The following is a 14,306-nucleotide window of genomic DNA, read 5'->3' on the forward strand; positions in this document are numbered from 1 at the left end:
GCTTGTATGAACTAGTGATCTCAGATGTAGAAGGGGGACACTTCCGACTCCTTCGCAGGCTGGTGGTGAAGAGGAAGTGGGCCGTTGCTTGTGAAGGCACCTGCTAAGTCCTTTGGCATTTAGTTCCTCGGCTCTAGGTGTTTATTTTTCTTCCCTCCTGAGCGTCCTGCAGTTTATCTAGAAAGCTCGGATTTTCTCACCTAAAGCAATCTGAGAACATGTCATCTTTCATGTTCACTTTCTCTACTGTGTAACTGATTGTTTCTCCTAATAGGTTCCAAGAGCTCGATCTGAGTAAGGAAGCCTTTTTCTTCCAAGATACGCCAAAGGAGGAAGAGTGGTTCAAAGCTGTATCAGACTGTCTTCATCCAGGTGCCAAGTACGCAAAGGTAAGAGAGGAGTGAGGGACCTTTTGGTTTGATGGTGCCACGCAGGGACATTCTAGGGCAATCTTTCACTTTTCCTATGACCTTTATTGTAAGCCACTTGTAATTATTGTGCGATTTTCACTTCTGGGTGCTCCAGAAGAGGCGCCCGTAGGTGGGAACGATGCAAGTCTTGGCACTGGTAGGCTGTTTGGTTCTCACGTAGCACACTCAGTGAGTCGAACAGGTAGTTACCTTGTGTCCTAGTAAGGTGGGAAAGGAGGGACACTCTCACTCTCAGCCAGCTTCAAGACCACTTTTCCTTTGGGATATTTATCCTTGTTTTCAACTTCTAACAATGCTGTGGCTTGAACGTTTGGCTCTATTTTCCAGATAAAGCTCATCCGACTGGTTGGCATCATGCTCCTATTATACGTCAAAGAGGAACATGCAGCGTACATCTCAGAAGTGGAAGCTGAGACTGTGGGGACAGGAATCATGGGGAGGATGGTGAGTTCTCGGATGGTCTGTGTGGCACGCTGAGGTCCTTGATCCCTGAGGTCTTGACCCCGTTTCTAATGATACCATGACTGTGTGTGTCCCAGTTTGAGGGTGCTGGTACTACAAGATGAGTGGTACCCTCAATCAGGGCCAATTGAGCAGAATTTAGAAATTTATTTAGAAACCGTGTTCTTTTTTTTTAAGATTTTAGTTTTCCTTTTTCTCCCCAAAGCCCCACAGTACATGGTTGAATATTTTTAGTTGTGGATCCTTCTAGTTGTGGCATGTGGGATGCTGCCTCAGCATGGCTTGATTAGCAGTGCCATGTCCGCGCTCAGGATCCGAACCAGCGAAACCCTGGGCTGCTGAAGTGGAGCACGTGAACTTTACCACTCAGCCATGGGGCCGGCCTCCAGAAATCGTGTTTCAGTGAATGGCTGGCTGATTTGCCGAACTGACGCATTCCCCTGTGTTCACTCCACTCTGGAGCCTCTAGCTTATCCTTCTATTTAAACTGTGAACTATGTCGCAGAAACTATGTTGGGTCACCAAGGAAAAGAAAGAATGCCGATAATAGGTTTGCAGTTTCCTCCTCTTCTCGAGATTGTTAGAATCCTGCTTCTAGGTTCTACCGCAAGAGCTTAGCTTCCCATGGAGAAGGGAGAGCACACGGTTTGCCTGCGATTTAGTGAAAAGTGGACTCAGCTTTGCCACTGACTGGCTAGTCATTGTGCCTTGTTGGGTTTGTTTTCTTACCTGTGAAATACAGACAATAACACTGCTTTACTGACCTCACAGGGTGATTATGAAGACTAATTAGGAGAAAACACTTTGGAAGTTTGCAGCTTTAAATGACTAACACAGTTAAGGTGTGAATTGGATTTTTCTGGGCTCCTTTTCATAGGGCAACAAAGGAGGCGTGGCCATCAGGTTCCGGTTCCACAACACCAGCATCTGCGTTGTGAATTCTCACTTGGCCGCCCACACAGAGGAGTGTGAGAGGAGGAACCAGGACTATAAGGACATTTGTTCTCGAATGCAGTTTTGTCAGGTCGACCCAGGCCTTCCCCCGCTCACCATCAGCAAGCACGAGTGAGTCTGGGCTTCCACACCACGCAGTTCACCGCGCCTGCTGGGCAGAGCTGTGGGCCTCTGTTTGCTAGGGAGGTGCCTGGGGGAGGCTTCCCACGGCTGGAGTGGGAACTCCAGCAACCCCCGCTTACACGTGGATTATGTCCTTTGGAAATGTTTAGTGTCCCGACGTACCATCTGGCAGACCTCTAGAATCCTTCTCAAACATCTCTTGTCCCTGGAAAATGTATAAGATTGATTTTAATGTGGGTCTGCCTTGATCCAACATCGTGAGGAAAGCAACCACAGAGCAAGCTCACACACCAGGCTTTAGAAGTCTGGTTTAGGATTTGATGTGTCTGTTCTTTCCAGGAGTGTGGGTAGTTGAGAACTGGACCGCATCTGTCTCCCTTCACATCGTCTTTTATACCTCTTGATTCAACCTTACAAAGCTATAGTTGCTGCTGCTTGGAGCATCTTGTGCTAATTTTGGTCTGTTCTCTTTATTTCATTTGTCTCTAAAACCTTCTATGTGTCTAAATTCAAGGCATATTAGAATTTCAGACTTTGCAGTAACACTTGAAGCTTGTGCCACTTCTTTCATAAAGAGGAAGAAGCCCGTGGGGCCTTGGTGTCCCCCAGGGAGTACACAGAGTCAAGCCTCTCTTCCTGCTGCTGCGGTGGCAGAACTGTCTTGAGCTCACTGGTGTTCTGGAAGCTGACAGAATGGCTTTCCTTCTCCAGGGAGCCAAGCAGGGAGGGTGTCTTCCATTCTGCTGAACCTGCAGCGTCCTAGTTGCAGCTTGCATGTCAGTTTGTCTGCTTTTAGTGCATAGATGCATTTATTTTGGTGTGTGTGTACTGCTGTGCAGATTCTCTGATGACCTGCTTGTTGGCTTCAGATAGAGCAGTATTGGGCCTTATGGGATATGTGATGTCATCTGGGAGCATTCAGTTATCTTTTTCCCAAAGTAGCAGGTGTAGTAAAACAACTGTCACACTGCAAAAAGAGCCAACTGATGACACAGTGGTGGTTACACCCAGACTCCACTGTAACAGTCGAGCTTTGTTCCAGAGGAATTTAGGTCTAGAAACAAAGGCTGAGAGTGTGTTTTGTGGACTGGAGTGTGCCTGGCGGCAGAGGCAACATCATGGCCTCATCTGGTTTGGGGTCCTTGAGTGATTGACATGACTCCCAGTACTTGATCTTTTTGCCTCTTCCCAGGAATGAGCTAATTTATTATCTTGCTTTTAGATCTTATTAGACTATCTTTCCAACTGAGCGAGAATAAAATAGTCAAGGAGAACTTAAGGTTGTTTATAATGAACTTGGACCAAGATAATTGAGTAGGCAGCATGTTAGACATGGTATCAAATGGGGTACCAAGAGAAAAAGGTTTCCTGAACGGCTGAGTCACTTCCCCACCCAAGTCCCAAGAGGCTGAGCCTCAGGGGCCTCCTGTCAGAAGCTCCCTGAATAGGACGGGTAAAGTCCCTCCCAAACCCTGTGACCTTTGTGCTCTGTCCTCACAGTGTGATCTTGTGGCTGGGGGACCTCAACTACAGGATAGAAGAGCTGGATGTGGAAAAAGTGAAAAAGCTCATCGAAGAGAAGGCCTTTCAAACCCTCTATGCATATGATCAGGTACAGATGGCCACCTGTGCCCTCTTCAGGCAGCTGCCCCCCACTGTGAGGCACAGAAAAGCCTGGCTTCCCAACTCTCAGCCTCTTCTTCCTCGACTTGGGAGGTTTCTTCCTTTCATCTGCATCTCCCTCGTCCATAGCTGTCTCCCCATTGGCTCATCCCTTGAGGCGCCCGTCTCCCTTGGGAGCGAGAGTGTGTTCTCTCTTGTCTCCTGTGCTCATTCATTCATTCATCTATTCAAGTTGGGACTAAGAGGGTACCAGGCTTCTCTTAAAGAAGATACTTGATTAAGATGATTTACTGATTTTTCTGAACGAGCCTCCTGCTCCTTCCTCCTCCCCTCCAGACTTGTCCAGTGTGAATGACAACTCTTTTTTGTGAGTGGCTTTCTTCACTGCCAACAGGAATCAGTTCTGTAACCTGCTGTTCTCCCCTGTTATTTGGGTTAGCATTTCTTTCTCAGAACGTTAACCATTTATAGGACAAGACAAATCTGTTTCTCTGACTCTCCTCAGGTTACTCCTCTCAGTAGATTTCAGAACTATTCAAGCGGTCAAACTATTCAACTTTATCAATGTTAAAGTTCTTTTTCTTTTTAGTCTGTATCTCCCTTTTAATATCCTTCCTATTGTCATTAGTCTAAATCTTTCGTTACCTTGTTTTCCTCCCTGTGCAGAACAATTGAAGAAAACAAATCTAAACTTTATGTCTTTCTTTATTGAATAATCTCTTTGTTTACTCACTTTTCTCTCCAGCTCTTTTTCTTGGTACATTACTTTTATTCTCTTTAATCCTCATTTCAGCATTAACCCGGTCTGTTCTGTAACTGCATGTTTACTGCCTCTATTCTGGACTGGGGTGTTCTAACTGCCCTGTAGTTTAATACCCATCTCCTGTTGCCCTCTTTTCTGGTCTTTCCTCAAGTGATCGTACCAGTTTTGGGTGTTCTCTGCCTTCCAGATGATTTTAAAGTCTATATATACCCATGTTTAAGAATCATCTTACATTAGTAGCTAAATTTTTATTATTTCCTTTTGTATGAATGTTTATTTTTCCTTGATAGTTTTTTTAGGAATTCATGTTTTGGGGAATTCAGCAACTGTTGTCCCCTGGATAGCGGACCCTGTCTCCAACGTTAGAGGACAGTTCCTCGCCAGTCCACGCAGTGCCAGGCCTGGTGCTCTGGGGAGAAGGCAGGAACAGCTGTGGTTTTTCTCTCTTGCTGAGAGTGTGATCTGGAAGGAGCGCCCAGAATTAGTGCAATAGGAAAAAGGCTAGCCATTATCATAATGTGTCAGGCCCTGTTCAAGTTGACAGCTCATCTTCCCAACCATCCTGTGAGGCAAATTCTGTTATAAACCCAAAATCTACAGATGGGGAAACCAAGGCACAGAGCTTCCCCCAGTTCATATGACTAATTTGCCAAACTCCTTTAAAAAATTGTTTTAATTTAAATTTCATTCCTAATTGTTTTGATATACTTCTACTCTATGTTTCTACATACATGGAAGTTCCCCTTGCTTTTTGGACTGTATCTTTTTCTATGTAGTTTTCTCTCTCTGTATTACTGGAACAATCTGTGCTACACAGATGGAGTGTTTGATACCGGGGAGGGAGAAACTCTGTATCCATTGGTACCTAATCCTCTTGGCAACATCTCAGTAGGAGGGTACTCAGGGCCCTTCGATGCAGGTACACTCTTCTAAAAGAGCCTTAAAAACTGTGCAACAGCTGGAGCAATGGTCAGCTTGCTCCTCTTCCTGGTAGTTAAGCAAGATCTTACAGAATAGCTTTCTCATGGGCCTTTCCCCTTGGGTTAGGGTTCAAATTCCAGATTGATTTCCTTTCCTCTGCTAATTCAACGTTTGACCTTTTTCTTCTGAGATTTTTTTTTTTTGTCTTCTATCCTTTTGCGTAGCTGAAAACTCAGGTGGCTGCAAAGGCTGTCTTTGAAGGCTTCACAGAGGGCGAGCTGACGTTCCAGCCGACCTATAAGTATGATACTGGCTCCGACGACTGGGACACCAGGTGGGTCCGAGGTTGCTCCAGGGGGTTGAGCTAATGGAAACCCAGAAAGTTATGGAAGCACTTGCCCTCATGGACCTCAAGAAGAAGATAGGTTTCCTGTGACTTCTTCCCCGTGTTTTGCATCTGGTCAAACATTTTCTCTCCGAATCTGCTCATGAAGCAGCCTACCTTCCCATGTTTTATGTTTGACTGCCTTGCCTTTATTCCATAATAATTCTTGAGGCTGATTTACTTTTTAGCTATGCTTAGGGTGACAAGATGATTCCAACTGACTTAGCTTGTACTTGGTCCTTACGTAGTAGTTCCTATTTTTTATTAGTGCTTACGGTATGCCCCGCACTGTTCGATACATTACATGTGTTATCTCGTTTGATCTTCTCAATAACCCACTGAAGTAAGTATGACTTATTATCCTCATTTTGTAGTTCAGGGAACTGAGGCGTAGGAAGATTAAAGAGCCTCCCAAGAAGGCCAGTGTGGAGCCAGGATGTGACCCCAGGCAGCAGGAATTCAGAGCCTGTTTTAGCCACCACTTTTGAGGCTCAGGGAGCACTTACTTCTCAGGTTGCCTACCCGTGGGAGGCTCAGTGCAGAGAATCGTTCTGAACGGTGCTTTGGCTCTGAGCTTTCACACTTGCTTTGGATGATACCACGGGACACATGGTATCCCTCGGTGGGCCCCAGTCGCTCCTGCCCTCTCAGACCCCTGGCCTGCACGGACTTGAAGGCTCTTCCCCATCATTCCCAGCTGAGCCAGGGCTCTAGCCAGGCAGGGGTGCTGCTGTGCCTGTGAGGGCCCCCAGTGTGGACTTTGCCTTTCAGTGAGAAGTGTCGTGCTCCTGCCTGGTGTGACCGGATCCTCTGGAAAGGGAAGAACATCACTCAGCTGAGTTACCAGAGCCACATGGCCCTGAAGACCAGTGACCACAAGCCTGTCAGCTCAGTGTTTGACATTGGGGTAGGTGGGCAGCTGATCCCTGTTGTAATCATTCTGTAGGGAATTGCTTCTCACAACCAAGACGCTTTGTCTCTCTCATCTCCTCCTCCCCCCTTGAGTGTAAGGAAGCTTCTTTTAAAAATTGTTTTAATTTCAATTTAATTCCTAATTGTTTTGGTATACTTCTATTATGTATTTCTACATACATGGAAATTCCCATTTGCTTTTAGTATGGTATCTTTCCAGACCTTTTTCTGTGCATTTACAAATGAGTATGTTGGTGTTCTATATATAACATAGGGGATATTTTTCCTTTTTTGTAAAAGAGATCATGTTATGCACATTATTCTGAGACTGTCTTTTTTTTCCCTCACTGACTGTGTCTTAGGAGATCTTTCCATGTCAGTAAAGGTGGAGCTCCCTCCTGGGTATTTTTTTTTTTTTTAAAGATTTTATTTTTTTCCTTTTTCTCCCCAAAGCCACCTGGTACATAGTTGTATATTCTTCGTTGTGGGTTCTTCTAGTTGTGGCATGTGGGACGCTGCCTCAGTGTGGCTTGATGAGCAGTGCCATGTCCGCACCCAGGATTCGAACCAACGAAACACTGGGCCGCCTGCAGTGGAGCGCGCGAACTTAATCACTCAGCCACGGGGCCAGCCCCCGTCCTGGGTATTTTTAAAGGTTGCGAAAGATTCCACAGTATGGATGAATCATAATGTATATATCGACGGTCATTTAAGTTGTTTCCAAAGTCTTGCTGTTATATGCAGTACTGTGAGGACTACCCTTCACATATATCTTTGTGTACCAGTGTGAGTATTTCTATAGAGTGAAATTCCTAGAGGGGAAATTAATGGTTGAAAGAAAAATGTATTCTAGATTTATTAGACCCTGCTAAATGACCTTACCTTTTTACACTTGTACCAAACGTGGATGAGCTGCTTTTCCCACACCCTGGTTAATCTTGAATTTGATCAATCTTAGATTTCTGCCAACCCGATAATATTTCATTATTTTAGATTACATTTCCCTGATTGCTGGTGAGGTCGACCGTCTCTTCATTTATTTATTATCTCTTTGTGTCTCTTCTTCAGTGACTTCTGTGTTTCTTACATTACCAGTTCTCAAGGGGGCAGTGCAGGTAGAGGCATATCAGAATCTGAGAGTGTGGGTAGTTTGAAAAAAGCCTAATGAATGTTATAATTAAAGTTTTATTGTTGGAAAATGACAAAAATTGTGTTTATAATTCAAAATACAGAAGAGAAAGCCTGACAAAATCTTCTTGGCTGATGAAGCACAGGTTACAAAAGCTCGAGAAATGCTGCTTTAAATCAAAGCCCTAGAGAAGCTTCCCCTTGCAGGCCTGTTGGCAGCAGCCAGCACGGTGGAGCCAGGCACTGAGCATCTCCTGCCCTGGGCCCGACACCTGGCCAAACTACCAACCAGGCTTTCCCACCACGTCATCTTTCTGCCAGTCAGGAGGCAGCTCACTTGTACAAGCTTTGCCTCTGGGGGACCCTTGCAATGCTGACATTAATTGGGTTCTTGTTAATTAAATTTATTTAGTCTTCACTTTCTGTGTTGCTATCAACTGCAGTTTCCCCATGCTGTGAATGTTCTCAATGCTGAAAAAGAGGAAGTGGGCAGAAGCCAAGGCTCTCAGGCTCTGATGTTTCCCTTCCAGGTGAAAGTCAGAAATGAAGAGCTTTACCGGAAGACCCTGGAGGAGATTGTTCGCTCCCTGGATAAGATGGAAAATGCCAACATTCCTTCTGTGTCCCTCTCCAAACGAGAGGTAGGAAGGGCATGTTAAGAATATTGGCCTCAGGGCCCAGCCCTGTGGCCGAGTGGTTAAAGTTCCACACGCTCTGGTGGTGGCCTGGGTTTGCAGCTTCGGGTCCTGGGCACAGACCTACTCCACTCACCAGCCATGCTGTGGTGGTGTCCCACATACAAAAAAAAAAAATCCAATAGGATTGGCACAGATGTTAGTTTAGGACTAATCTTCCTCAAGCAGAAAAAGAGGAGGATTGGCAATGAATGTTAGCTCAGGGTGAATCTTCCTCAGTGAAGAAAAAAAGAATATTGGCATCAGGCTCTTCTATTCACAGAACTTAAATCTCATCTGCCAAGGCTCAGAACTCCAGGAGACACCTATCAAATTACTGGACTCTAGTCTCTTGATAGGCTGCTTGTAGATAAAGTGAGGCTAATAACGCTAGCTGAGAAGAGAGGGGTTATTTGTTTAGATTATGTTAATCTCCTGATCTTCTAAACCAGAAGCCCTTAAACCTTTTGTGGCTCATTTATTTCACTCAAACATGGGCCGTCCATGAGTTAAATAATGGCATAAATGACCCAGAATGTGTTTTGTTTGATTTTAGTATAACTGGTATGTATTCTTGCAATGGGTTTGTCTTCCTACCAATGCTTTGCTTTGACTGAGATTAAATTGAGTCTGAATTTCTTGGGTCTGCCTGAGTTGCTGGGAGGGAAGGCAGTATAGAAAAGCGATGGGCAGTGGGAGAAGTCAAGTAAGGGCTAAAGATTTTTCATGGAAGAGCCCCACCATAGATTATTCAGAATTGACAATACCAAGAAGTCAATCAAACGGGAATTTATGGTGAGGATATTTTTAATGCCCTAGATGTCCAGCTACTTGGAAAGATGGGCTTGGTTTTGATGTTTGGGGTTGGAATTTGTGAAGACCATTCGTATTTTGGAAATGGTGTTTGGTTATAGAAGATTTAAATTTTGATTCCTTCGGGAAATTTATTTGTAAGACAACACGAGTTCCTTGGGTTTTGGGGTTTCTGGGTTAAATACAGACAACTGGTCTTTACTGGTAGCCACGGCCTCCTAGGTAAGTACTTGAAGCAAAAACATGATTTGAAAGAGGTAGTCCTTCATTTTCTTTCCAGAAAGGGCAAGGATTGCCCAGTTAGGGTGGCTGGGCAGGTTGCCCAGGAGAGGGCACTGGTCTGACTGGTCCCGGGCTCGTTCCCAGTTCTGTTTTCAGAATGTGAAGTACATGCAGTTGCAAGTGGAATCCTTTACCATTCATAATGGACAAGTACCCTGTCGGTTTGAATTCATCAACAAGCCTGATGAGCAGTCTTACTGTAAGCAGTGGCTGAACGCCAACCCCAGCAGAGGCTTCCTCCTGCCAGGTACGGCCTCTCTGCCCACGCTTCTGCTTCTGGTTTGGGAACCTTCCACCCTGTCTGCTCATTTTCCTAAAATAAGCTTTTTGTTCCTGAGAGTTTTCTTGTCTGCTTGAAACTTTTTAAGAGCCCTGTGGATGAACCATCCATAAATAACTATAAAATAGTGCGGAGCATGGGTTCAGTTTCAGAAGCCTTCTCAGTCATGTTTATGTTCCATAATTTCACAGAAAGAGAAAACATAAGGTTGCTGGGAAGCAGGCGCTGCTGTCGAAGGAACCATTTTCACTGTCTGCCTCACTATCGTCAGCTCCCAACTGTCTACTCTTGTGGGGCAAGACAATGGGCGGTAATCCAGAAATTACATCTGGCCCTGGAATGTACCCCGTGGCGTGCCCCCAGCTTCTCCTTTGCACTCTGTGTTGTGCTCTGAGGCAGAGGGATTAAGCCAGTGTTGTGGACAATTCACAGGCTGATACTTGCCGTATATTTTCTGCTGGATCAGGTGTCTTCATCTGACCTGGCTCAGGGCAAGCTCTGATCCATGCCTTCTTACTGTATTAATAATTTCCAGCTCGAGCTGTGCTCCTGAGAACTTGCATTTTATAGCAGTTGCCTATTGACCTGTTTTTGTTGGTTGTTTTCGTATCCCCACTAGGACTGCCCACTCCTCGTTCGTGTGTCTCCTGAGTGCTGAGCATGTCCATAAATACTTGTTGGTCGGCTGATCCTCTTCCTGCCTCTCCCTAACTCTTTACACCTAACCCTCTTCCCGCTTATCTTCTTTCCCTCTTTCCTCTTGGCCTCCCACCCACTGATGTTCCTTTTTAAAATTTTCCTTCAGATTCTACCATTGAGATTGAATTGGAGCTATTTGTAAATAAGAGCACGGCTACAAAGCTCAACTCGAATGAAGACAAAATTGAGGACATCCTGGTTTTGCACTTGGACAGGGGAAAGGATTACTTTTTGTCTGTGTCCGGGAACTACCTGCCCAGCTGTTTTGGATCTCCCATTCATACGTTATGTTACATGAAGGAGCCAATCTTGGACCTGCCACTTGAAACTATCAGGGAGCTGGTGAGTCACCTGCCACAAGGAAAGATCTAGACCCATGTAGCAGCCAAGCCAGTCAAACAAGATATTCCTGTGCCTACCTTCCCAGGAACCTGAGAATTCTTCAGCCTTCTTAGAACTTGCTTGCTCCGTCAGTTGTATACTGCTGTCTAACAAACTACCCTGAAATTTTAGTGGTTTAAGACAACAAGTTCTTGCTTCCCATGACTCTATGAGTTTCCGGTGTGGCTCTTGTGCTGGTTTTCGTAGGCTCATTTGTGTGGTTGCAATCAGATGGCAGCAAGTTGTGAAGCCAGCCCAGATCCCAGGGGCAGGGAAGGACTCTCTACCTCTTGTGGTAAAAAGCTGCAAAATGATGTGGCCGTGTTTTCAGTCTTTCATACATAATGTATTAGAGAAACTGAGCCGTGGATACTAAGATATGAAGGTTCCCTGGCCCATGATATTTTCCCTTTTTTTGTTTTAGTTGTCACTTGGTGGTTTATCATCCTAAACTAAATTTTCTGAGATCTAAAAGGCTCCTATGGTGACAATTATAATACAAGGGAACTAGTTTGGAGCAGATTTATGGTAGTATGTATGCGTTTTTCTTCCCGCCTCCAATGCATTTTTTTTTAAATTTAGGGAGTCTTGAACTCTCTTGTCTCCATTATACAGCTGGAAGCAGAGGCACCATAAGAGGAGTGATTTGTCTAGGTCACATGGCGAATTAACCTGGACCCAGACCTGGCACTCAGGTTTTGGGCTCCCACATCTGTGCTCTTTTTCCCCAGACCACACTGTCTCTGGTTCTGACAGTGAAGTGCTGTAGGCAGGAGGTTTTTCCTAAGAAGATGGCGCGTGTTTCACCTGATGCCTTGACACTGCTTCCCATAAGCCACTCCCAGTTCTCAGAAGTCGCCATCTGTGCCTTGATTGCTCCACCTGATTTCATTTTTGCCGGTAGAATGTTTGCTTGGGGGCATTGACATGCTTCCCTTCTTCCATGGGTTTGCTGTCCCCATATTGTGCGTCCTCCTGAAGCCAGCTGGCAGAAGTTCCATTGGTGGGCTTTCTTATCAGGCTTTTTACTTCTTTGCAGACTCTGAGGCCACTATGGACTGAAGACGATGGGAGCCAGTTAGAGAACCCCATGGAAATCCCCAAAGAGCTCTGGATGATGGTTGACTACCTGTACCGAAATGCGGTCCAGCAGGTAGGTGGCAGTGAAGTCATCAGACCTGATTGAGGCCAGGCTGCCTTGAGAAAGAGCGTCAGCCCCTAGAACTCTTGGCATAAAAAGTTCTTACCCTGAGGAACTTGTGGAAAGTTGTTGTCCCCCCAGGGAGTGAATGAGGGATAGATAAGTTCATGTTTCACACCCCTGTGGCACCCTGATGTTACATATGGCACTTGATTACCCCCAAGGGAAGCAGCCTTGCACAGAATGGCCTTCCCAGCACAGCATGTTCCCTCCCCTGGCCTCTGGGGTCACAGGTAGAAAGTCAGCTGGAGACTTCTCAGGGTGTCACTCTGCTCTCCTTTTTGGGAACTCTCTCCAGCTTCTGGGAAGGGTAGGGGCTCACTTGTTGACAAGGCAGACAGAGGCAGGGGAGTTCTAGAGGGAGGTGGGCAGGCTTTCTGGGATCAGGTTGGTCAGTTTCACTGAGTCATTTATAGAGCTCCCAGGGAGACTGATACCAACTATAATCTACCACCACTTCCAAGCCACTTACATTCTTTGGATATTCTCTTTTCACTTTTGTTTCCCTCTCATTTATTGAGTGTTACAGTGTACCAAACACTATTCTAAGTGTTTACAGCATTGCCTTATTTAGTTCTCACAATAGCTCTCAGATGAGGAAACAGATGGCCAGAAAGGTTGAAGAATTTTGTCAAGGTCCCAAAGCTGATAAATAGGTAGGATTGGTATTTGAACTCACAGACTCTGGCTATAGAAGTTTTGTTTGTTTGTTTTTTCACTTTTTATTTATTTTTTCCCCTATTTTTACCAGATATAATTGACATACATCACTGTATAAGTTTAAGGTGTACAACATCATGGTTTGGCTTACATATATTGTGAAATGATTACCATAATAAGTTTAGTTAGCATCCATCATCTATATAGATACAATTAAAAAAAAGAAACAAAAGAAACAAAAAATTTCTTTTTTCTTGTGATTAACTCTTAGCATCTACCCTCTTAACAATTTTCACATATATCATACAGCAGTGTTAACTATAGTCCTCATGCTGTACGTTACATTTCTAGTACTTATGTATTTAATCTGATCTCTTTTTCTGTGAGTTTGTGGGGTTTTCACATATAAGTGAGATCATAACAGTATTTGTCTTTCCCCGACTTATTTCACTTAGCATAATGCCCTCAAGGTCCATCCATTGTCACAAATGGCAGGATTTCCTCAATTTTTATGGCTAATAGTCCATTATATATATGTACCACAATTTCTTTATCTCTTCATCCATCGATGGACACTTAGGTTGTTTCCATATCTTGGCTGTTGTGACAATGCTGTAGTGAACATGGGGGTGCAGAATCTTTCCGAGTTGTTTTCATTTCCTTTGGATATATTCCCAGAAGTAGAATTGCTGGGTCATGTGGTATTTCTATTTTCAATTTTTTGAGGAACCTCCATACTGTTTTCCACAGTGGCTGTACCAGTTTACATTCCCACCCACAGTGCACAAGGGTTCCCTTTTTCCCACATCCTCTCCAGCATTTGTTATCTCCTGCCTTCTTGATGATAGCCATGCTAACAGGTGTGAGGTGATACTTTATTATGGTTTTGATTTGCATTTCCCTGATGACTAGTGATCTTGAGCATCTTTTCATGTACCTGTTGGCCGTTTGAATATCTTCTTTGGAAAAATGTCTATTCAGATCTTTTGCCCATTTTTTAATTGGATTATTTGTTGGGCTTTTTTGATGTTGAGTTGTATGAGTTTTTTAGGTATTTTGGATATTAACCCCGTATCATCAGCTAGGTGGTTTGCAAATATTTTCTCCCATTCCATAGGTTGTCTTGTCACTTTGCTGATTGTTTCTTTTGCTGTGCAGAAGCTTTTTAGTTTGATGTGGTCTCGCTTGTTTATTTTTGATTTTGTTGCTTGTGCGTCATTAGGTGTCATATCCAAAAAATCATTGCCAAGGCCACTGTCAAGGGGCTTTTCTCCTCTGTTTTAGAATTCACATTCCTAAGTACTCTGCTATTCTCCCTTCTCTGTAGAGCTCCTTTCACGTGTAACTTCTGAGCAATACATATTAACCTAGTTACATGGCATTAGATCATTTTGTAAAACAAATGAATATAAAGTATCCTAGGACTAGTGGAAATACCTTTATTGCCATAATCTTGATGTTACAAAGCATTGAGGTCCATTTTTCCATCTTATGATATATTTTCTTCAGTTTTTTCTTTTTCTGGTTAATCCCTCTATAACACTGCAGGAAACATAGCTACTTTAAAGGCATACTTTTTTATGTGTGTGTGAGGAAGATTGGCCCTGAGCTAAC

The 14,306-nt window shown here is 44.3% G+C and overlaps 1 protein-coding gene across 1 annotated transcript in view; it reads left to right on the plus strand.

Annotated features, from left to right (window-relative positions):
- INPP5B (inositol polyphosphate-5-phosphatase B) overlaps positions 1-14,306 on the plus strand; it is a 48,715-nt gene that overhangs the window by 31,134 nt on the left and 3,275 nt on the right. The window contains 10 exon segments of the mRNA XM_014737439.3: positions 275-389; positions 759-875; positions 1,771-1,958; positions 3,471-3,582; positions 5,502-5,611; positions 6,434-6,569; positions 8,233-8,343; positions 9,556-9,718; positions 10,557-10,792; positions 11,871-11,984. Coding sequence (XP_014592925.3) covers positions 275-389; positions 759-875; positions 1,771-1,958; positions 3,471-3,582; positions 5,502-5,611; positions 6,434-6,569; positions 8,233-8,343; positions 9,556-9,718; positions 10,557-10,792; positions 11,871-11,984 — 1,402 coding nt within the window.

This window comes from Equus caballus, chromosome 2 (genome assembly GCF_041296265.1).
Source record: "Equus caballus isolate H_3958 breed thoroughbred chromosome 2, TB-T2T, whole genome shotgun sequence".
In the NCBI taxonomy this organism is placed as follows: domain Eukaryota; kingdom Metazoa; phylum Chordata; class Mammalia; order Perissodactyla; family Equidae; genus Equus; species Equus caballus.